Here is a 23,955-nt window from a genome sequence, read left to right on the forward strand (position 1 = left end):
GTCCCACATTCTACTAACTCACTCCACTCACATTTTATTAGGGTCCCACATTCCACTAACTTTTTCAATTAATTTTTCTTTACATTTCTTAAAACTCGTGCCCGGTTAAACAGCGACTCCTATTAGGGGACGGAGGGAGTAATAAAAACACAATCGCTTGCCAAAATGCACTTCCACTTAAGATTCAATAATGATATCAACTTTTACCCACATCATCGATAAGTCAATTCATCTCCAATTGCGTCTCGCATCCTATTAGACTATTTTGGTCTATCCCATAATAAGAGATGATAGATGTACACGAGGATTATCGAGAAGAACCACTTGGGATACCATTTTATACAGATTCATTCACATTAACACTGAAAGTTATGGATCGAACATTGCCGAATATTCAGAAAACCTTAACGATCATCGACATGTCATCCACCAGATTCTCAGGCAGTATCCCTAGTTCCCTAGGAAAATTGAAGTCCTTGATATATCTGAATCTTTCTCACAATTTGCCTCACAGGAGTTATACCTTCATCTCTTGGAAACATGACAGAACTCGAGGCGCTGGACCTGTCTTCAAACCGATTGGTGGGGGAAATTCCAACAGAGCTTACAAAGCTCACATTTCTTGCTGTGCATGAAGATACCTCAATCCAATGGCCAGTTTTCCACATTTGACAATACATCATATGTTGGGAATTCTCGACTATGTGGATTTCCGTTAACATGAAAATGTGAAGAGCCTTCGCCTCATGTGATGCTGCAAGAAGATGGTGATGATGATTATGGTATTCTAGATGGATTCTGTTGTTTCAGGGTATGGATGTGGATTCGTAATCGGTCTGATTGTGGGTTGTGTGATTCTTGGGTATGGAAGGCCTAAATGGTTGGTGGAATGGATCTACAGATTTTACAAGATAAAGATGAGAAGCCATATAGGAAATGTAAAGAAGAAGATAGGCTTGGCCATGCAGGTTGAGTTATAATAATGGTATTGTTGTTTTCTCACATTTTATTTGCAGCTTCAAAGTTGCTGTTGTTTTGGATAAAAGTTATAGTCTTAATAAATAAAAGTTATTATTATTGCGAGTTAAAGTTGTTGTAATGAATAAAAATTATTGTTCTCCATGATAAAAATTACTCCCTCCATCCCACAATAGATGTCACACTTTCCTTTTTAATTTGTCCCACAAAAGATGTCACATTTTCATTTTTGGAAAAAGTTCTCTCTCACATAAATATAAAATTTATATTTTCTCTCTCAATTTAACACACAAAATAAAACTTCCTAAAATCTCGTGCCGTCCCACAAGTGTGACATCTTTTGTGGGACGGAGGGAGTATTGTTTATGTGGATTATAGTCACTCTCTCCATTTTATCAGTGTTAAAAGCATATCTTTTGAACATGGAGATTAAAAAATAAATATATAGTGTTTTAAGTGGATTAAGAATAAAACATGAGAATTGTGTGGGAATAACATATTAGAGAGAAAAACGTAAGAGAAGGTAAAGTAAAAGAGATTAAGAGTATTGTATTTAAAAAAAGAAAGAAATTATCCTACTGTGAATGCTCAAAATGGAATATGGCTAATGGAACAGAAGGATTAATACATTTTTCTTATAAATAATTGTTACTTGTTACTCTGAATAAAAGTACTATTTCAAATAAATAGTAAAAGTTATTATTATTGATAGTAAAAGCTATTGCTAAAATTAATCATAATTACTTATTCTTGTAAATAAAAGCTAGTATTATTTTTTAGATTAACAGTTATTTTTATGAATCAAAGTTACTCATACGAGTTACTTTTTTTTAATAAAAAAATTATTTTAAACAATAAGCTATTTTAACATGATAGCGATAGGGAAGCTTAACGAATGAGTAAAGGCCCAAAACTTGTGATGTTAAATACCATATTCTTTTCAAAATTGCCGTAACAGCACGATAGAACTACGCTGTGGACACATAAACAGAAATAAGCCTATAAATTAAATTAAATCAAATTAAATCAAGCCCATACTTTTACATGTCATCAGCCCATATACACTTAATATATACCCAATGGCCCATTCCACACAGAAAAAACGAAGAAGAGAGCCCAATTAAATGAATAAAATCGGTCGAAAATAAAGGATTATCATTTCAGTCCAAAAAAATTAAATAAAGGCCCCAAGAATTGGCAGATTTAGCAGTGTTTTAAAAATGAGGTTTTAAAAAACATTGGTGTGAAAAATGATGTGGAGTTGGACAAGTTATATGGAATTACTAATCGATTAATTTCGACAATTCATTCATTCGACACACTGAGAATAACCCTAGCAACTTAACAACACATTCAGTTCATATAAAGATCAAGAACACATCAATTCATTTAATCCCCAAAAATACATTCTATGTCTATGGAATTACTAATGTAATCATCAACCTCCTCCCCGTGTTGTGCCTTCTCTGCTCTTTCTTTCACCCGAATACTAAGATTTTATGTAGTACTTGTTTTGTGAGTTAAATTAGTGTTTTAAAAAATGTGTCATTTTTAGTAGAATAATCCAAAACAGAAAATGTGTCACTTTTAATGGGAATGGGAAGAATAGTATTAAAATTTCTACACTCCAAAGTCATTTTGTAGGGATAGAGAATGATAAATAAGTCACATATCCACACCAAAATTTCTACACTCCAAAGTCATTTTGTAGGGATAGAGAATGAAACATAAGTAACATATCCACACAAAAATTTCTACACTCCAAAGTCATTTTGTAGGGATAGAGAATGAAACATAAGTCACATATCCACACCAACACCGACAGTCTATTGTGGAAATTAAAGACCACAATACTTAGTGGTAGATAAATTTTGACCAATATAGGAGTGTGACAAGTTGAGTTGCCGACGACGACCATTACTACAATGAAGCACTTTGGTGTCTACATAAAGAGTGCAATCCATCACCCCAAATGAAAACAAGTTGCAAATTAATAATGAGGACTTCTACCTTTTCCTTTTTTCTTTCAATCTCTTTATTCAATTGCTTTGCCCTCTCCTTGAATTCCATCACAGATAAACAATCACTTATTTTCTTCAAAAACTCCATCACTTCCGACCCTTATGCTATCTTGAGCACCAACTGGTCCCAAAACACATCAGTTTGTAGTTGGATAGGTGTGTCGTGCACCCTCAAACACGGCCGTGTCACTGCTCTCGATCTCTCTCGATACGACCTTGCTGGAACCGTTGCTCCACATCTTGGAAATCTAACATTTCTAAGATATTTGGATATTAGTTCCAACAGTTTCACAGGGAGGTTACCCTTTGAACTCTCTAAGCTGCGTCGTTTGAAGGTGATGAATGTGGGAGCGAATTCATTCACCGGAGAAACACCAACATGGTTGGGCAGTTTACCTCCACTTGAGGAACTCTATCTATACAATAACTCTTTCTTAGGTACAATTCCTGAGTCCTTGTTTAACAATTCCAAGCTACAAATATTACAGTTGTATAGTAATAAGTTGAGTGGGTACATACCACATGGTATATTCAAGGGGTCTTCACTTAGTGATATTAGAATTAGAAATAATAGCCTATCAGGTTGGCTCCCAATTGATATGTGCAACAATATGCCCAACATCAAATTCTTGTCACTCTCTCATAACCAACTTGAAGGGCAGATTCCCTCAAATATATGGAAATGCACACATCTTGAGGTCTTGTCATTATCCTTCAACAATTTCAGTGGAAACATCCCAAGTGAAGTTGGAAGATTGAACATGCTTACAGAGTTGTACTTGGGGTACAATAGTGGTTTTCAAGGTACACATATTTCTTCTTTCTTCAATATGTGAAATTATAGAGTCTTATCATTATGTGATGCAATGTATTTATGCTTGCCTGTCATTTGTTCTTATTCATAAAGTATAAATTATGCATTTATATCAAATATATTGTGCTGATATATAATAATCACAGGAGGCGTTCCATCGGAAATAGGGAATCTTTCAAGGCTAGAGATGTTAAATATTGACAGTGCTTCTCTAACAAGAGATATTTCATTTTCATTCTCCAACATGTCTTCCCTGACAATGTTGAGTTTATCTGACAATGGTTTGACAGGAAGTATCCCAACTTTTAAAAATCTTCAAGAATTGTATCTCTATAACAACAAGTTCACAGGTACTTGCTTCGTCAAATCGATTTAATGATATGCATTTATAGATCTCAAGTAATGGGAAAATTATATCGAAAATGATGATTTATAGAGCTTTGTATTAAGAATAACATCTGCTCTTGAAGGACTTATTCCTCAAAATATCTGGAAGTGCAAAAATCTTGAGATCTTGAACTTAGACCACAACAATCTCAGTGGCAACATCCCTCATACAATTGGAAATATGAGCATGCTTAGAGAGTTGGACTTAGCTTGGAACCATTTCACAGGTATTAACATACATGATACTTTCAACACTTTTTTTTATCATAACAATTCTTTATCAAATACTACCCCATTAAGAAAATTAAAGAAAACAAGTTAGGATTTTTTTTCAATTTGACAAAATATCATCAATATGAGTAGATGACATATACCTCAGGTGAATTACCACAAAAGATTGGCACTCTACCAATACTTGAGAGATTCTATGTGCTTGGCAATTCCTTATACGGATCGATCCCATCTTCCATATTCAACATATCAACTTTGAAGGGTTTAGGAGTTACATATAATGAGTTTTCAGGAACTCTTCCATCAGATCTGGGGAACTCACTAATCGATCTTGAAGAGCTCCTTTTGGATTCTAACAGACTCAGTGGCTCAATTCCAAGCACCATCGCCAATGCTTCTAAACTTACCCTCTTGGAGATGGCTGAAAACTCATTTAGTGGCTCTATACCCTACTTCGGTAATTTGAAGCTCCTACAATCACTTCTCCTTTCGGAAAACAATTTGAGTGGAGCAGAATTCACAACTCAGGAATTAACATTTCTCTCTTCGTTAACTAATTGTCGACATCTGAAGTACCTGGCAGTATATAACAATCCACTTAATGGCATCCTACCCGCTTCACTAGGAAATTTTTCCTCATCTCTTGAGATGTTTGACGTAACAAACTCGGGCATCACGAGTGTCATTCCTTCTGAATTATGAAACTTAAGCAGTTTGCTAGCTCTAATTTTGTCTAGAAATCAGCTGAGTGGCCTCATTCCACCAACAATTGGGAAAATGAAGCAACTCCAAATACTACACCTTGATGGCAATCAATTGGTAGGGTCTATCCCTAACCAACTTTGCCAAATGAATCATTTGGGGGAGTTGGGCCTAAGCATGAACAAGCTTGTGGGTCCCATACATGAATGCTTGGGTGGTGTTAAATCCTTGAGAGTCATCAACTTAGGTTCCAACCAATTGAACTCAACCATCCCTCCTAACTTTTGGACTCTCACAGACCTTCTGACTTTGAGCTTGTCCTCCAATCATTTGAGCGGTCAATTGTCATCTAAACATGGCAACTTCAAGTTACTTAGCTCTTTGGACTTGTCTTCTAATCAATTTTCAGGTGATATTCCCACCTCAATTGATGGTTGCCAAACACTAGAGTTTCTTAACTTATCAAATAATTTTCTCAGTGGATCCATTCCTCAATCCTTGGTAAAGGTTAAAGGTTTGAAAATATTGGATTTATCTTACAATAATCTTTCTGGATCAATACCCAAGTCCTTAGAAGACCTCCTCTCTCTTGAAACTTTTAATATTTCCAACAACAAATTGGAGGGAAAAATTCCAGATGGTGGTTGTTTTCGTAACTTCAGTGCACCGTCTTTTTCCAACAACTTAGCTTTGTGTGGTAAAATAACATTTCAAGTTCCAGCCTGCCTAGAAAATCATCATCGATCATGGTTAAAGAAACTCATAGTGCCATTAGTGATTTTGGCTGTAATTGTGGTGATTGCAATGCTTGCTCTCGTAAAGATGCGTAAACGGAAAAAAAGTAGCCCTTTCAGTTGATGTCTCACCACAAATTGCTGAATGCAGAAGAATTTCTTACACAGAACTTGAACGAGGAACAAGTTCATTTAGTGAAACCAACCTACTTGGAAGAGGTAGTTTTGGTTCTGTATTCGAAGCAACACTTTCTGATGGGTTGAAAGTTGCAGTAAAAGTGTTCAACTTGGAACTACAAGGAGCACTAAGGAGCTTAGATGTTGAAACCACTATATTGAGCAGCATTCGACACAGAAACTTAGTTCGAGTTATTGGATGTTGTTGTAATATGGAGTTTAAAGCATTGATTCTCACATACATGCCAAATGGGAGCTTGGATAAATGGTTACATTCAGACATGTATAGTCTAGATCTTAAACAGAGGTTGAAAATAGCAATAGATGTTGCGGCCGCCTTGGAATATCTTCACCATGGCCATACATCCCCGGTTGTTCATTGTGATATAAAGCCAAGCAATGTGTTGCTTGATCAAGACATGGTTGCCCATCTTGCTGATTTTGGTATTTCTAAGCTTTTTGATGGAGGGGAGACTTTCATCCAAACACAAACAGTGGCGTCGTTTGGCTATGCAGCACCAGGTGATGCACGATGCTCCTACTTAAATTTAATCGTATATAAATGTTTTGACCAGATCCTAACAAAAATGTTTGAATGCACAATTAGAGTTTGGAATGGAAGGCATAGTGTCAATTAGTGGTGATGTGTACAGCTTTGGGATACTGCTGCTGGAGATGTTCACTGGAAAGAAGCCAACGGATGATATGTTCGATGAAGAAAGGAGTTTGAAAGAGTGGGTAAGTGAAGCATTGGAGCAAAATGCAGCAGCTGAAGTGGTGGCGCCTAATTTGCTATCAATAGAAGATCAACATTTTTCAGCAAAGGAGCAATGTTTCTTTTCCATATTTGAATTGGCAATGAAATGTTTAGCCGTTTCAACAGATGAGAGAATCAACATGATTGAAGCAGCTACTGCTCTGCACAAGATCCATGCCACATTTGTAGCAGCTACTGAAATGCTTCGTCCTCGATATGCTTTTCCTGTAAGTATTCGCAACAATGCGATTTGATTATGGTATATACTATGGCTTACGCGTTCGGCATTTTCTATAAAAATTTATCAGTTGAAAGATGTATTGATATATTAAATCAGCAGTATAATTAAAATAAGCAATGCAATACCAACGGGTCATAGCGCAGTTGGCAGCACGGAGCTATGAGGTCACGGGTTCAAACCTTGCCACCCGCTGGCAGACTTTCGGCCTTAATCCGCAAACTCGGTCGAACATGATTAGTCGGATTCCACCAAAGGCGGGTTCGGGACACCTGTAGTCAAACAAAAAAAAATTTAAGCAATGCAATATTGTACATTTCTATTAATCATATTTAATTTCATATTACAGTTTGATTCACTACAAAAAACTTATTTTAATGACAAAAAAATGAGACGCAATTAAATAACAATAATTTAGGACGCTTTTTGAAGGATTAGTGATATATTTAGATGTATTAAAAAATATCCTTAATGGTCGATAATTTACAAAGTACTTTCGTATTCTTTTCTTCTTATCCTTATTTTCTTCTCTTAATTCAGAATAACCAACAATAATGAAAAATCATGTGGCGTGATTGCCTTTTGTCCAAAATAATGCCTTAATTCCTCAAATAAATTTTCTACCAATATGGAAAAAAGTCATGCACAACAGCACAAGTCAGTATTTTAGCTTTTGGAAATAATTATGTAGGGCCTGACTTTTAAGTAAAGCTTGGGCCATCTTTTTAAAATAATTGGTGCTTGGGCATAGACTAATTAAAAGAAGGAATGGGCTGGAACTATTTAATTAAGTTGGGCCTGCAATTTGGTTTTTGATTAAATCTTGGGTTCGTCCACCTTAAACAGCCAATTAATCGATTCAATGAGAGGGTTCGCCAACTAATTCCATGGCGATGAATATAAATTTCGAATTTATTTAGTGCCTGAATAAAACACATAGAAGATAATACTTCCAAAGTTAAACGAACAATTTCTTAAACCTCCCCAATAACTTAAATCTTCCGATTTTTAATTAATATTCAAGGATCATGTATTTTCTTAGGAAAAAGAAAGAATAAAATGATCGTGCAGGAAGCATTCACATCTAAGTTTGTTTAACTTCTTAAAATCTAATTAAAGTATTTTCTTATTTTTTAAAAGGGACGTCTTCGCACGTTGATTGAGATCAAGTCAATGAATTTTTGACTAAGGAATTAAGCTTTCGAGTCGATTGAGATCAAGTCAAGGAATTTTCGACTAAGGAATTAAGCTTTCGAAGTGGGTATTCTTTTTAAAATGTGAACCTGTCTTTTAGCATGATTATGTGAAAATTATGCTACATATGTTTTTGTCATGCCATATTTTGTTTTACGAAATACCTATATCAGCATGGCTATGCCAATTATGATACGTTAAATCGAATTTGGGTCCTGGTAATGCCCAACTGTGGCGGTGCATATGGCGCCCCATTGTGGATGCCCTTACGTAGTAGATTTGTTTGCATTATTTAAAAATAAAAATTGAATGAGACAAGTTGAGTCGATGACAGCGATCTAGATCGTTACCCTATTGACCACGTAAGGCCATCTGCAACGCTGTCTCTTATCCGTCCCTTAACTGTATCTTAAATTACTATTCTTGGGTCCCACTGTATCTTTTACTCCATCTCTTAACTAAGGGACAGAACCTGCAACCCTCCATCTCTTATCAGTCTCTTAATCATCTCTTAAATTACTATTCATTTATTTTCATTTTTTATTTTTATTTCCAACAAATTCAATTAATAAAAAACACACTTCATTAAATAAAATAAAATTACAGCATAAAATAAAAATACAACTTAAAATTCAAAAAAATAAAAAAAACATAATTAAAATCCTAAAAAAATTAAAATTACATAATTTAAAATACAAATTTATAGAACCGGAACCACCACCCAGGACATTGTACATGCCCCCAGTCGCCGAACGTGTTGATGTCAAACCCGCCGGAGCCGCCACCGCCAGAGTTTCCGTCACCGGACATTTTGTGATGACAGGTTAAATGAAAATTGGAGAGGAAATGGAGATGATTTGAGAAGAATAGATGTGTGTTTGTGTGTGAAATGAGGATGAATTAGAAGTATTTATAGAGTAAAAAAATAAAATAAATAAATAAAGAAAAAACGGTCGAAAACACTGTAAAATTATCGTTTTTCGATTTTTTATTTTTATTTTTTTTAAATTCAAATTTTTAAAAAATGATTTATTGCGTCAGCGTGACGATGCCCACTCACGGGCCGGCGAGTGGGCGTCTCGCATGGCGTTGGACCGCGCCACGTCGCGCGGGCGCGTGGCGAGACGGCTCGCCATTCGTCTCGGCGGACGGGACGCTCGGTGGGCTAGGGACGAGACGGGACGCGTCTCGCTGCCGTCTCGTCCCGGCGTGACGGGTTACGAGCCACCCGCGTGACGCGTTGCGGGTGGCCTAAGAACGATAAATAGTCATTTCGATAGTCTGGAAATCAATTGTCGGTTTGAGTTGACTGACATCTTTCTTAATTAATAGTCACTACTTTTTGACCATTTCTTTGATCAATTAATTCTTGTTAGGTTAATTTAATTGCCTGAGTTGAAAAATCAGGTGATGTGATTTCTTTTTCACAATGGACCGCTATTTAACCTGTGAAACTTCATTACGTAATAAATGTCCAAATATAACTCATTCTTCATGCCATATGCTGTAATTATAAATAGACCCCTCATTTTAACTTGTTTTGTCGGTTTTCAATTTTCACTACTTCATTTGTCCATCTGATAGCTTATTATTTTTTATTATATATCTGACTACTTTTAAATTTTCCAAGCACTCGACTATTACTATACCACCTAATTGCCAAAATTTGTCTATAAATTGAGGAGCAAATCCAACACAAAATCTCATCCAAAAAAGACGATAATCTTCTAAATTAATTGCAATCTGCAATACTATAATGTAATTACTTTAGAAAGGAGTGGTAGTATTATCTGGTGTATTTGTTTATACTGTTTTTATTAAAAAAAAACAATGTGACAAGTGGAGTCAACGACGACCAACATAGTTTGCCGAGTTGATCACGTAATACAATAAATAGACTTCTTGATAGTGTGGAGTTTTCTAGTACATTGCAATGTCATGTTGTTGGAGCAATAGATTGTAAAACTTTATATTTCTATGGAATATAATATCTTATGAAAATTATGTGTGGTGAGAAGAATTTGATTTTAATATTTTTTACTCCAAATAAACTTAAAAGAGATTTTACTACATCAAACTTTAATCTGACTTATAATGATAAGTATGAAAAGTATTATTGCTCAGATATGGATTAATCAGACTGTAAATTTAGGAATGTGATGTGATGCAATCTGACTTAAAATGATAAGTATGAAAAGATTTGATGCAATTAATATATATCCCCATTTAGGAATGTTGATCAGATATGGATTAATCAGACTGTAAATTTACCGAATTAAAATTTTCCAATACTAATTGTAATTGTTTGGGTATTGGGTTAAGCCATTGGGCTAACCAAGCCAAACACTACTGTTAATGAAAATTTACTTATAAATTTATAATAAAAGAAATTCTATATTTCCTACAAATAAGAATAATATATATACATTTACATCATTGACAAAATCAATATTATAAATAAAAATATATTTAGCGCGAATTAAAATAGAAAATGAAATATAAGGTGGATATAAAGTATCAAATCTTTAAGAAACAACCAAATATAATTCATTCTTTACCATTTATTTGTATAGAAAATTTTTAAGGACATATTTTTTATAGAGAAAATAAAAAAGATGAGTATGTGGAGGAATGGTTCGAATGAAGGGTGCAAAATGACAAATGAAAAACAAGTAAAAAACCTTACTTTTTGCAGCTTGGCACGCAGCCTAACCCGCTTAACCCTCCAACCCGAACAGGCTAGCCCAATTTCTAACCATGTTCTGATTTTTTGAGTCCTAACCCTCTAATTTTAGCGGACTATTCAGGTCAGCTATCGGGTTCGGATTGAACTGACACCCGTACTCCCTCAGTCCCGTCTGGTCCTTATTAATTGTTCCAATATTAGACTGATGCAGGATTTAAAAAAAATTATTTTATTAAGAAGAGTGGAACGAAAAATGTTAATGGTTAATTTATATGTTTGTTTTATATTAATTGTGTGTAAAATGAGTGATAATAGCATAATATATACTCTAATTACCAAAGAATGCTAAAACAAAATAGCCAATTAATAGAGATTTAATACTCCCTCTGTCCCTCAGAGGCGTTTCATTTTGAGCATACGTTTTGAAAAAATAATAATAAATATTTAGAGTGGAAAAAAGTAAAGTAAAGTAAAGTAAGAGAAAAAATAATATAAATAAGAGTATTTCTCAATATTATTCTTTCTCTTAGTTTATTTTTTTCTACTTTAACAATTTATTATCATTTTTTTTAAACGACGACTGAAAATGAAACGCCTCTACTGCACAGGAAAGAGGGAGTACTACTCTATTTTCTTGAGATCATCGTACGTAAAAATGATGGCTTCGAATAGGTATAATGTAATTAAAATGTTCTACAAGTAAATTTGGACGAATGTATCATTGACGAAGACTCAAATAAATCAATACAAGTAAATTTGGACGAATGTATCATTGACGAAGACTCAAATAAATCAATACTAAAAGAAAAAATAAATTAATAATAATAAATTATCATAGTACTAACTCATAACTATAAAGCATCTGTTATAGAGAACACAGTCTGCCAACTGAAACGAAGCAGCAAATTAATGGAGAATCTTATTTTATCCTTTGCTCTTTCTATCTTATTATTGAATAGCTTTGCCCTCTCCTTGAATTCACTCACAGATAAACATGCACTTATTTCCTTCAAAAACTCCATCACTTCCGACCCTTATGATATCTTCAGCACCAATTGGTCGCAAAACACATCAGTCTGTAACTGGATTGGTGTGTCGTGCGGCCTCAAACACCGTCGCGTCACTGCCCTCAATCTCTCTGGCTACGACCTTATTGGAACTGTTGCTCCACATCTCGGAAATCTAACGTTTCTAAGATATTTGGACATCAGTTCCAACAGTTTCATGGGGATCTTACCCTTTGAGCTCTCTAAATTACGTCGTTTGAAGGTGATGAATGTTGGAATAAATTCATTCACCGGAGAAATACCAACATGGTTGGGCAGTTTACCTCAATTGGAGGAACTTTATCTCTATAGTAACTCTTTCTTAGGTAAAATTCCTTCATCTTTGTTTAAAAGTTCCAAGCTCCAAATATTACACTTGCACAATAATAAATTGAGTGGGTCCATACCACATGCTATTTTCAACGTGTCTTCACTTAGTGATATTAGAATTAGAAATAATAACCTATCAGGTTGGCTCCCAATTGATATGTGCAACAATATTCCCAACATCGAAATCTTGTTACTCTCTTGGAACCAATTTGAAGGGCAAATTCCGCCAAATATAAGGAAATGCACACGTCTTGAGATCTTGTCATTATCCCACAACAATTTCAGTGGAAACATACCACGTGAAATTGGGAGATTGAGCTTTCTTACAGAGTTGTACTTGGGGTACAATAATGGTTTTCGAGGTATAAGCATCTCTTTTTATTTGTCTTTTTGTTCTTACCATTAAAGGATACATTTATAGCAAATTGAGTATGTTGATATATATATTGATTGCAGGAGGAGTTCCACCGGAAATGGGGAATCTTTCAAGGCTAGAGATATTAAATATTGATAACGCTTCTCTAACGGGAACTATTCCATCTTCAGTCTTCAACATGTCTTCCCTGACAATCTCGAGCTTCTCGTACAATAGTTTGTCTGGAAATATCCCAACTTTTCTCAATCTTCCAGAGCTTGAAAATTTATATCTTGACGATAACAAATTTACAGGTATATCATCCCAGTTATAAATATTGTCTCACTGTATTTCTTAATTGTCTACGTATATAAAAGGACTTTTTCATTACAAGGTTTGCTCCCAAAGGACATGTGCAACAACATGCACAAAATAAAAGTGCTTTTGCTCTCTTCAAACCAACTTGAAAGGCAGATTCCGCCAAATATACGAAAATGCACACATCTTGAGACTTTGTCGTTATCCTTCAACAATTTCAGTGGAAACATCCCACCTGAAATTGGGAGATTGAGCATGCTTAAAAAATTGTATTTGGGTTACAATAATGGATTTCGAGGTATAAATATCTCTATTTCCTTCAATATGTTTATGCATGCACATCTTTTTGTTCTTATTCATGAACTATAAATATCTTACTAAATGTGTTGATATATTACAATTGCAGGAGGACTTCCACCTGAATTGGGGAATCTTTCAAGACTCGAGATATTAAACATTGACCAAGCTTTTCTTACTGGAACTATTCCATCTTCAATCTTAAACATTTCTTCCTTGAAAATCATGAGCTTACCTTACAACAGTTTGTCAGGAAATATCCCAACTTTTCGTGATCTGCCGGAACTTGAGCAGTTATATCTTATTGGTAACAACTTTACAGGTACATATATCAACCCTACACATAATATTTTTCTCAATGTATCGCTTAATCATCTAATATGTATATATAAAAAAATTTCTTTGTAAGGTTTGCTCCCAAATGACATGTGCAACAACATTGATGCACTATTTATTAGCACTAAAAATACCTGCAAGCATACAGGGTAGATCTAGTATAGCTAAAGGTCAGTACCGGGATATCGAACACAGGGAATAAGATTGCAACTGGCTATCATATACTAAGCATCATATACTATCTAGAGACATGTGATTTTTGGGTTGATTAATTAAACTAGACTGAAAGAAATAAACAAAAAAAAAAGAAAACATAAAAAGAAATAATACAAAGCAGGCTTAAGAATGTAGAATTTTAGGATCCAAAAACACAATCGACTTCCTTGAATTACGGTCTCCAGAGCTATTAAGTCGATCACAATTATAGATTAAACCCCCTCCCGAGGTGAGAAACCTGTAGATTAGGTGATAGGATTGAAGTCCCCTTCTAACCCTTAAACCCCTAACTCCTAAAAGCATATAAGATCAAAGACCTCACTCAAAACCTCAACTCTCCCGAGTTCTATTGAATTAAGGTGTGAATTATCCCTTTTTCCAAGTCAATTATTTCGTCTCCCGAGTACTCTAATCAACTCTAACATGTATTCAAGAGGTAGCTAATCAATTGAACATAGAAAGCACCAGATAAATCAAATAACTGCAAGAGCTAACAAGAAAAATCAATCGAATATCTTTACCAAAAATTCTACAAAATATGTTCTACTCATAGACAAGTAAAAACTACAATTAAAGTACGAGACATGAAAGAAATTGATAAAACCCAAGGTTGAATCTTCAATCTTCAGTCTTCTCTTGCCTGGATCTGCAGAACTCCGCTCCAATGGAAGATGGATGAATTTAAGGGTGGAATATGGAATGGAAGAAGTGTAGAGAGGGAGAAGGATTGGAGGCTCTGAGATGAATATTATGAATTAGGTTATGGGGTATATATAGGCTTGAAAAAGGTTTATAATTGGTAAAAAGTATCCTCCAAGTAATGGTAAAGATGGTAAATTCGAATTCTTCAATTAATAGGAGAGATTTGGCAACAATTTCTTTCTTTCCTTAATTTTCGCCAAATTTCCGTCTGCTTTTGACTGCACTGCGCAACGTTCGTAGAATGGTCATAACTTTCTCCACATAACTTCGATTTAGATGTTTAAGGTATCCACGCGAAAATCTTTCGAAGACGAAGAAAATGACATGTAGTAAGCACTTATTGGACTTCAAACGTGCTGGCAGAATGGGCTCGAACAGAGACTGCTACACCTTGGCCTTTTTGCACCTTTTTTTTTATCTTTTTCTATCATTTATCAACAAACACATTCAAAATACCAAATGTATAATATATGCAATTTAAGAACATAATTTGCATGATTGACATTTAAATCTAGTCAAATCTAGCCATTAAAAACATGCAAAATTCGTGTTTGTCAACTCCCCCAAACTTAATTATTTGTTTGTCCTCAAACAAAACAAGAGAAAAACTAATAAAGAAACACGGATGCTAAGTAAGAACTAGACTTCATAGTTGCCTCAAAAATTGTAACAAGAAATAAAGAGTTTGACAAGAATACAAATCAAATCAAGCAAAGCTTATTAATGCATTTTCATTACTAGCTCGTTGATCACCATGAAGTACATGCGCTCACAAGTGTTTAGAAGTGTGTTTATCACTCACTCTCAAAGTGTATAAGGTAAAGAATATATGCTCTCAGATCATGCAACATGCAAAGTTTACCATAGGCTTGCTCGATGTCTAATCCCTCCTCTACTTTATGTGATTAAAATCAAAAATCCGAAAGGTCTTTATTTTAGGTTATAATGTAGGCTCTTTGGTAAGGTGTGGAAATATGGCTAAAAAGTGACTAAACCCAAACATAGCAAAATTGATCAATTTCTACTACATCAAACTTAGCACCCCACCAACAATTCAAATCTCAGTAAATTCTAGACTTTGTCTAAATTTCTTCTCACTTCCCAAATTCCTTTGATTTTTTTTTCATTTTTTTTCTTTTGTACATCCTTTCTTTTTTTTTTATGCACAACCAAATATCTCATTCAAACCACAGGTGTCTATACACTTTTCACAAGTAAGAACACTACTTTTCTTTCTACCTTATCTCTCCAACTCTTTTCACAAAATATAAACTAAAATTCACCAAGAGTATATGGATATTCCCTTTTATTTAGCTTCCAAAGAAAAAGGCTTTAAAGGCTCAAAGTGGCTAGCTAGAGAAAAATATTTTGAATAAGGTCATAAATTTGGATATATAAAGTAGCTAAGAAGGATGGCCTAACGTCCTCTTTTATCATTTAAACACTTTGCAGACTTAAGCAGACTAGGAGCAAGTTCTAGAAACAAATACATGAATGCAGATAAATCACACAAGAAATAAATTTATGGCTCAAGTCTTACAAGGTACAAGCATGATTCAAGGTAAACAAGCAATTCATTATTTATGCACCTTTTCACTAAACCTTCAAATCAATGCATCAAGTCAACTCAACCAACATATAAACGAAATTTTTTATCATAGGCAACTCGGTCTGATGTTCCTAAACATGAGTATTTCTAAATTTTCTATGTTATGTTCATGACAAGATTCACCTCGGGTTTATTTTAACAAAATATATTAAAAAAAACAAAAACAACTAAACTCACTGTCCACCACTTCATCCCCCCAAACTTATTCAAAACTACGTTAAGAATAAGTTTGAAAAGTCGGTGGAGATGTGAGTAAACTAAGAAAACAAATCAAATTAAATAAAAAAAGATACCAATGTTGGGTTGCCTCCCAACAAGCGCTTGGTTAACGTCTTTAGCTTGACGTTCTTTGGGGCTCATAAAATATCCTCCATTCTCGGAATTTTCTTTGGGATGCCTTATGTACCTACTATTTCGCAATGTGAGCATAGAATGAAGAAAATTATAGTAGAGTACAATGCATAACATGTGGCAATCCCCTAAACTTTAATCATATCAAGGCATAAAATATGCAAATCAAATTATCTACCTTAACATGATCATTTTTCATCCCCCGTAATATTCTCTATCCCCCAATTAATTGCAAAAATTTTCAACAGTAGACCAAGATCACGCAAAACAATTTAAGCTCCTAAAAACACAATTCATGCAAGATAAAATAGTCTCGCAATGCTATGAACATGAACTATGTGTATCAACAATCAAGCCAAAGTGATATTCAATTTTCATCCACCAAAGATCAAACATACGCAAGCACACCCAACAACTATTTCTTGCAAATATCCAAAACTCACAAATTCACCAAAAATAAATCCCAATTAAATCGTCACTCATCAAACTCCTATCCTAACTCCCAATATATATATCAACAACAAACTCATTCAATGAAAGAATTCAAGATCAAAGCTCAGAAATTAAAAGAGAACGTACCTTCTGTTGATTGACAGCTAAGCACATGAATAATTGGTAGAGTACAAAGAATTTGCTTAAGTGATGTGAATTTGAAGTGTGTGTCGGTGATTTATGTGGAGAAAATAAAATAAAAATAGAGGGAAGGAGGTTCTAGTTTTCGTTCTTTTTTTAAGATTTTCTTTAAAAAAAACGAAGAAAAAGAAGCTTTTAAAAAAAAGGGAAAAAAAGAAAAGGAAAAATTCAAACGGAAAAGAAAAAAAAGTTTAAAGAAAAGAACTTTTTATTTTTATTTTATTTAACTTAAGCTCTATGGAGAAAAACTTCAGCTCTACGGAGGAGAAAACTAAAGGTAAAAAATAATAAAAACAAGAGAGCAAGCATATTTTATATCTCACCCACGCTCTACGGAGTATATCAAATGTTGTAGCAGATAATTGCATCTTCCATAGGAGCGCAGAGTAATCCATTGTTGTGCTTCGTGCTCATTGCAAAACAAATAAAATAAAAATAATTAAAACAAAACTATACAAAATATTACACTCCATATTAGTATTATCAACCGTTCTACAATATCAGCTTAAAGCAATAATATTCCCCGGCAACGGCGCCAAAAATTGATGCACTATTTATTAGCACTAAAAATACCTGCAAGCATACAGGGTAGATCTAGTATAGCTAAAGGTCAGTACCGGGATATCGAACACAGGGAATAAGATTGCAACTGACTATCATATACTAAGCATCATATACTATCTAGAGACATGTGATTTTTGGGTTGATTAATTAAACTAGACTGAAAGAAATAAACAAAAAAAAAAGAAAACATAAAAAGAAATAATACAAAGCAGGCTTAAGAATGTAGAATTTTAGGATCCAAAAACACAATCGACTTCCTTGAATTACGGTCTCCAGAGCTATTAAGTCGATCACAATTATAGATTAAACCCCCTCCCGAGGTGAGAAACCTGTAGATTAGGTGATAGGATTGAAGTCCCCTTCTAACCCTTAAACCCCTAACTCCTAAAAGCATATAAGATCAAAGACCTCACTCAAAACCTCAACTCTCCCGAGTTCTATTGAATTAAGGTGTGAATTATCCCTTTTTCCAAGTCAATTATTTCGTCTCCCGAGTACTCTAATCAACTCTAACATGTATTCAAGAGGTAGCTAATCAATTGAACATAGAAAGCACCAGATAAATCAAATAACTGCAAGAGCTAACAAGAAAAATCAATCGAATATCTTTACCAAAAATTCTACAAAATATGTTCTACTCATAGACAAGTAAAAACTACAATTAAAGTACGAGACATGAAAGAAATTGATAAAACCCAAGGTTGAATCTTCAATCTTCAGTCTTCTCTTCTCTTGCCTGGATCTGCAGAACTCCGCTCCAATGGAAGATGGATGAATTTAAGGGTGGAATATGGAATGGAAGAAGTGTAGAGAGGGAGAAGGATTGGAGGCTCTGAGATGAATATTATGAATTAGGTTATGGGGTATATATAGGCTTGAAAAAGGTTTATAATTGGTAAAAAGTATCCTCCAAGTAATGGTAAAGATGGTAAATTCGAATTCTTCAATTAATAGGAGAGATTTGGCAACAATTTCTTTCTTTCCTTAATTTTCGCCAAATTTCCGTCTGCTTTTGACTGCACTGCGCAACGTTCGTAGAATGGTCATAACTTTCTCCACATAACTTCGATTTAGATGTTTAAGGTATCCACGCGAAGATCTTTCGAAGACGAAGAAAATGACATGTAGTAAGAACTTATTGGACTTCAAACGTGCTGGCAGAATGGGCTCGAACAGAGACTGCTACACCTTGGCCTTTTTGCACCTTTTTTTTATCTTTTTCTATCATTTATCAACAAACACATTCAAAATACCAAATGTATAATATATGCAATTTAAGAACATAATTTGCATGATTGACATTTAAATCTAGTCAAATCTAGCCATTAAAAACATGCAAAATTCGTGTTTGTCAAACATTAACAAAATAAAAGAGATTTCACTCTCTTCAAACCAACTAAAAGGGCAGATTCCACCAAATATATGGAAATGCACATATCTTGAGATCCTATCATTATCCTTCAACAATTTTAGTGGCAACATCCCAAGTGAAATTGGGAGATTGAGCATGCTTACAGAGTTGTACTTGGGGTACAATAGTGGTTTTCAAGGTACAAATATATTTTCTTACTTTAATATAAGAATTATTTTAGAGTCCAATTGTTATGTGATGCAATTTGTGTATGCATGAGTGTCTTTTTTTTGTTCATATTCCAAAAGAAATGATACATTTACATCTAATTATATTGATATATATGGATCACAGGAGGAGTTCCAGAAGAAATGGGGAATCTTTCGAGACTAGAGATATTAAACATTGAAGGCGCTTCTCTAACACGGGACATTCCATCATCAATCTTCAACATGTCTTCCATGACAATCTTGAGTTTCGCGTACAATAGTTTGTCAGGAAGTATCCCAACTTTCCACAATCTACCACGGCTTAAGGAGTTGCGTCTCAATAACAACAATTTCACAGGTACATCATCGCATGCTTAACTTCAATGAGAGTTATCATTACCAAAAAAAATCTAGAGCAAAGTACTATTTTGGTCCTAAACATATAACCGAAATAAAGTTGGTCTAGACCCTTCACTTTTTAAAAATTAAGTCCTAAACAAAGGAAATCATCGTTGAATTGGTCTTTTATGACGGTTCCTTCAAAAACTAACGGTCAATGGACGATTAGTGAAATTTTGACTTATTAGAATATTAATTCATTATTAATTAAAATAAAATAAAGTGTTCCCTCCGGTTCCTATTAAATGTCGAATATTTCCTTGTTTGGACGGTTCCCAATAAACGTCTCATTTCACTTTACCATTTTTAGTAGTTGAACCTCATTTTCCACTTTTAGTACTCCCTCTGTTCCAAGGAAGATGACCCATTCTTTGGACGGCATGGAATTTTATGCAGCTTTAGATTATGTGTTAAATAGAAAGACTAAAGTAAGAGAGAATAAAGTAAAGATAAAACTATTTTCATTTTAATAATGAGTAATCTTGATTGAGATAAATAAAAAAGGAAAGTAGATCAACAAAGGGAGTATGATATAGTATATACAAATGATTAGGATTTAATAAAAATACCAAAAAACCTTCAAAGAAGAAGTTATTATCATTAATAGATTTCTGTTTTTTATTAGGAGTAGTTATTTTTTCAAACTATTTGCATTTAACGTAAGTTCACAATATGGTTTTGCTGATATTCATATTAGCACTAATCAATAAAATATCTGCTCTTGAAGGACCTATTCCTCCAAATATCTGGAAATGTATAAATCTTGAGTTCTTGAACTTAAACAACAACAATCTCAGTGGCAATATTCCTCGTGCAATTGGAAATGCGAGCATGCTTAGAGAGTTGTACTTGTCGTACAATCATTTCACAGGTATTACCATATATACATGATCAGTTATTGCTTTTACAACTATGCACTTTCAACAATTTTTATGATAACAAATGCAGAGGTTTAAATTTGGATTTTATAAGTCTAAATTACTCATACTCTCCCAACTAAGATTACACATTTTTTTAGTTTGTCCCAACTAATATAACACACTTTTTTTTAGTTTGTCGCAAATAAGACGATACATTTCTATTTTTGAAAGCAATAAAGTAGTAACTTTCTATCTCCAATTAATACATACAACCACTTTTTCTCTCTAATTAAAATATTCTAACTCCCTTTCTCTCTCCATATAGTAGTTACACTTATATTTTCTCTCAATGTGTCGACTAAGAAACGTTTCATCTTAAATGGGACAGAGGGAGTATTTATATAGCTTAGTATGGTATAACAATGTTACTCTGTCATTTATGCGAATACATATGGCAGGTGAATTACCACAAGAGATCGGAACTCTGCCAATACTTGAGACTTTCACCGTGTTTAGAAATTCATTATTTGGATTCATCCCATATTCCATATTCAACATATCAACATTGAAGACTTTACAAGTGACATTTAATGAGTTTTGTGGTACTCTTCCGTCAGATTTGGGGAATATACTAGTCAATCTTGAAAAGCTTTTCTTAGCTTATAACAGACTTAGTGGCCCAATTCCAACCTCTATTGCCAATGCTTCTAAACTTACACACTTACAGTTGTCTGGCAACTCATTTAGTGGCTCTATACCCTACTTTGGCAATTTGAAGTTCCTACAGTCACTTGTCCTTGGAGAAAATAACTTGAGTGGAGTCGAATCCCCAACACATGAATTGACATTTCTGTCTTCATTAAGTAACTGTCAATATTTGCAGTTATTGGATGTATCATTCAATCCGTTGAATGGCATCCTACCCCCTTCACTTGGGAATTTGTCCTCATCTCTTGAGAATATAGATGCATCAAACTGCAGCATCATGGGTGTCATTCCTTATGAAATAGGCAACTTAAGCAGTTTACTATTTCTCAGATTGTCTAGAAATCATTTGAGTGGACTCATTCCACCAACAATTGGGAAAATGAAGCAACTCCAAGGACTACATCTTAGTGGCAATCAATTGGTAGGGTCTATCCCCAACGATCTTTGTCGAATGAATCATTTGGGGGACTTGTTCCTTGATGATAACATGCTTGTGGGTCCAATACTTGAATGCTTAGGTGATGTTAAATCCTTGAGAGTCATCAACTTAGGCTCCAACCAATTGAATTCATCTGTCCCTCCCAACTTTTGGAATCTGTCAGACCTTGTGAGTTTGAGATTGTCCTCCAATTATTTGAGTGGCCAGTTGTCATCTCAGCTTGGGAATTTTAAGTTAATCACTTATTTGGATATGTCTTCAAATCAATTTTCTGGTGATATTCCCTCATTAATCGATGGTTGCCAAACATTAAGTTTTCTTAACCTATCAAATAATATGATTAGTGGATCGATTCCTCAATCCTTGGGAAAGGTTAAAGGTTTGATAACATTGGATTTATCTTACAATAATCTCTCTGGATCAATACCCAAGTCCTTAGAAGACCTCCGCTTCCTTGAAAATTTTAATGTTTCAAACAATAGATTGGAGGGGAGGATTCCAGATGGTGGTCCTTTTCGTAGCTTTAGAGGTCCATCTTTTTCCCACAACTTAGCTCTATGTGGTCCAATAACATTTCAAGTTCAAGCCTGCCCAGAAAATCATCATAGATCATGGTTCAAGAAACTCGTTGTGCCATCAGTGATTTTAGCTGTCATTGTGGTGATTGCAATGCTTGCTCTCGTAAAGATGTGTAAACGGAAAAGAGTAGCCCTATCAGTTGATATTTCACCACAAGTTACCGAATGCAGAAGAATTTCTTACATAGAACTTGAACGAGGAACAAGTTCATTTAGTGAAACAAACCTACTTGGAAGAGGTAGCTTCGGTTCTGTATTCGAAGGAACCCTTTCTGATGGGTTGAAAGTTGCAGTTAAAGTGTTCAACTTGGAGCTACAAGGAGCAATAAGGAGCTTTGATGTTGAAACTACAATATTGAGCAGCATACGACACAGAAATTTAGTTCGAGTTATCGGATGTTGTTGTAATTTGGACTTTAAAGCATTGATTCTCACATACATGCCAAATGGGAGCTTGGATAAATGGTTACATTCAGACATGTATAGTCTAGATCTTAAACAGAGGTTGAAAATAGCAATAGATGTTGCGGCCGCCTTGGAATATCTTCACCATGGCCATACATTCCCGGTTGTTCATTGTGATATAAAGCCAAGCAATGTGTTGCTTGATCAAGACATGGTTGCCCATCTTGCTGATTTTGGTATTTCTAAGCTTTTTGATGGAGGGGAAACCGTAATCCAAACACAAACAATTGCAACCATCGGTTACGCAGCACCAGGTGATATATGATCTTAAGCTTTCCAGCTTAAATTTCATCATATATAAATGTTTGATCTAATCCTAACAAAATGTTGGATGCATGTGACAAAATTAGAGCTTGGATTGGAGGGCAAAGTGTCAATAAATGGAGATGTATATAGTTTTGGAATACTGGTGCTGGAGATGTTCACTGGAACGAAGCCAACGGATGATATGTTCGGTGAAGAAAGGAGTTTGAAAGAGTGGGTAAGTGAAGCATTGGAGCAAAATGCAGCAGCTGAAGTGGTGGCGCCTAATTTGTTATCAATAGAAGATCAACATTTTTCAGCAAAGGAGCAATGTTTCTTTTCCATATTTGAATTGGCAATTAAATGTTTAGCCGTTTCAACAGATGAGAGAATCAACATGATTGAAGCAGCTGCTGCTCTGCACAAGATTTATGCAAGAATCGTAGCTAGTACTTGCAGGCATCGTCCACAAAAAAAATTTCATGTTAGTATTCACAATAATGTGGTTTGATTCCCATTTAACCATAATTCAGTATTTGTAAATTTATGTAATAACGTAGCTTACAATGTTTTGCAAAAATTTTCATTGTGATTTTGGAATTTGGTGTGCTAAAGTGAAAAATGTCTACTATTCCCTTATGTTTTTAACATAGCAACCAAATTTAAAAGGTTATATAGTATGTCTACTAAGTTTTGTGGGGAAGTAAAATAACAGCATAAAAATCATCCAATACATGAAATGTTAAAATAGTTTTAACGAATGACTTGTTCATTACAGTCTCTATATTTATTTTTTGGAATTTTTTATTAATTCAAAATGACATCCATGAATTGGTCTCTTTTACCCTTTAAAGTTCAAAGGGGTACAGCTGTACCCCAAAAAATTCTAATAATACTATATAGGATTCGGTTAAACGTAATTGGAGTGGATGGCCCAGTGGTAAAATTCCTAGGATATCTCCTGCTGCACCCAAGTTCGGGTCTCCTTAAGTGCTTTTCATAATTTTATGTTCTCCTCTATGATATA

General features: G+C 34.5%; 3 protein-coding genes across 4 annotated transcripts; all 3 read left to right on the plus strand.

The window, feature by feature from the left end:
- Positions 1-2,884: 2,884 nt before the first annotated feature.
- On the plus strand, positions 2,885-5,965 carry LOC121779314 (receptor kinase-like protein Xa21). Its single transcript, XM_042176630.1, has 4 exons — positions 2,885-3,803; positions 3,960-4,163; positions 4,284-4,427; positions 4,580-5,965. The coding sequence occupies exons 1-4, from the start codon at positions 2,951-2,953 to the stop codon at positions 5,131-5,133; spliced, it is 1,755 nt and encodes a 584-aa protein (XP_042032564.1). The 5' UTR covers positions 2,885-2,950; the 3' UTR covers positions 5,134-5,965.
- LOC121778895 (probable LRR receptor-like serine/threonine-protein kinase At3g47570) lies at positions 5,311-7,355 on the plus strand. The gene is made up of 4 exons (XM_042176286.1): positions 5,311-5,801; positions 5,956-6,566; positions 6,652-7,028; positions 7,186-7,355. The coding sequence occupies exons 1-4, from the start codon at positions 5,311-5,313 to the stop codon at positions 7,315-7,317; spliced, it is 1,611 nt and encodes a 536-aa protein (XP_042032220.1). The 3' UTR covers positions 7,318-7,355.
- Positions 7,356-11,825: 4,470 nt separating this feature from the next.
- Positions 11,826-23,528, plus strand: LOC121779309 (probable LRR receptor-like serine/threonine-protein kinase At3g47570). Of its 2 annotated transcripts, XM_042176617.1 has the most exons (9): positions 11,826-12,291; positions 12,436-12,657; positions 12,752-12,964; positions 13,045-13,266; positions 13,375-13,587; positions 19,382-19,594; positions 20,363-20,506; positions 20,954-22,939; positions 23,036-23,528. In XM_042176617.1, the coding sequence occupies exons 1-9, from the start codon at positions 11,829-11,831 to the stop codon at positions 23,437-23,439; spliced, it is 4,080 nt and encodes a 1,359-aa protein (XP_042032551.1). In that variant the 5' UTR covers positions 11,826-11,828; the 3' UTR covers positions 23,440-23,528. The 2 variants fall into 2 exon arrangements, with proteins under 2 accessions (XP_042032551.1, XP_042032550.1); XM_042176616.1 differs by having other exon boundaries at positions 11,826-12,657.
- The last annotated feature ends 427 nt before the right edge of the window (positions 23,529-23,955 follow it).

The sequence above is a fragment of the Salvia splendens genome, chromosome 19 (genome assembly GCF_004379255.2).
Source record: "Salvia splendens isolate huo1 chromosome 19, SspV2, whole genome shotgun sequence".
NCBI lineage: Eukaryota > Viridiplantae > Streptophyta > Magnoliopsida > Lamiales > Lamiaceae > Salvia > Salvia splendens.

Excerpts from the sequence above, each read along its gene's own strand:
- LOC121779314 (XM_042176630.1), top strand. The coding sequence starts at position 2,951 with ATGAAAACAAGTTGCAAATTAATAATGAGGACTTCTACCTTTTCCTTT. Across the intron at positions 4,164-4,283 it reads CTATAACAACAAGTTCACAG|GACTTATTCCTCAAAATATC; the intron begins GTACTTGCTTCG and ends CTGCTCTTGAAG. Across the intron at positions 4,428-4,579 it reads AGCTTGGAACCATTTCACAG|GTGAATTACCACAAAAGATT; the intron begins GTATTAACATAC and ends CATATACCTCAG.
- LOC121778895 (XM_042176286.1), top strand. The coding sequence starts at position 5,311 with ATGAACAAGCTTGTGGGTCCCATACATGAATGCTTGGGTGGTGTTAAA. Across the intron at positions 5,802-5,955 it reads TTTCGTAACTTCAGTGCACC|ATGCGTAAACGGAAAAAAAG; the intron begins GTCTTTTTCCAA and ends GCTCTCGTAAAG. Across the intron at positions 6,567-6,651 it reads GTTTGGCTATGCAGCACCAG|AGTTTGGAATGGAAGGCATA; the intron begins GTGATGCACGAT and ends ATGCACAATTAG.
- LOC121779309 (XM_042176616.1), top strand. The coding sequence starts at position 11,829 with ATGGAGAATCTTATTTTATCCTTTGCTCTTTCTATCTTATTATTGAAT. Across the intron at positions 13,267-13,374 it reads TTACAATAATGGATTTCGAG|GAGGACTTCCACCTGAATTG; the intron begins GTATAAATATCT and ends TTACAATTGCAG. Across the intron at positions 19,595-20,362 it reads CAATAACAACAATTTCACAG|GACCTATTCCTCCAAATATC; the intron begins GTACATCATCGC and ends CTGCTCTTGAAG.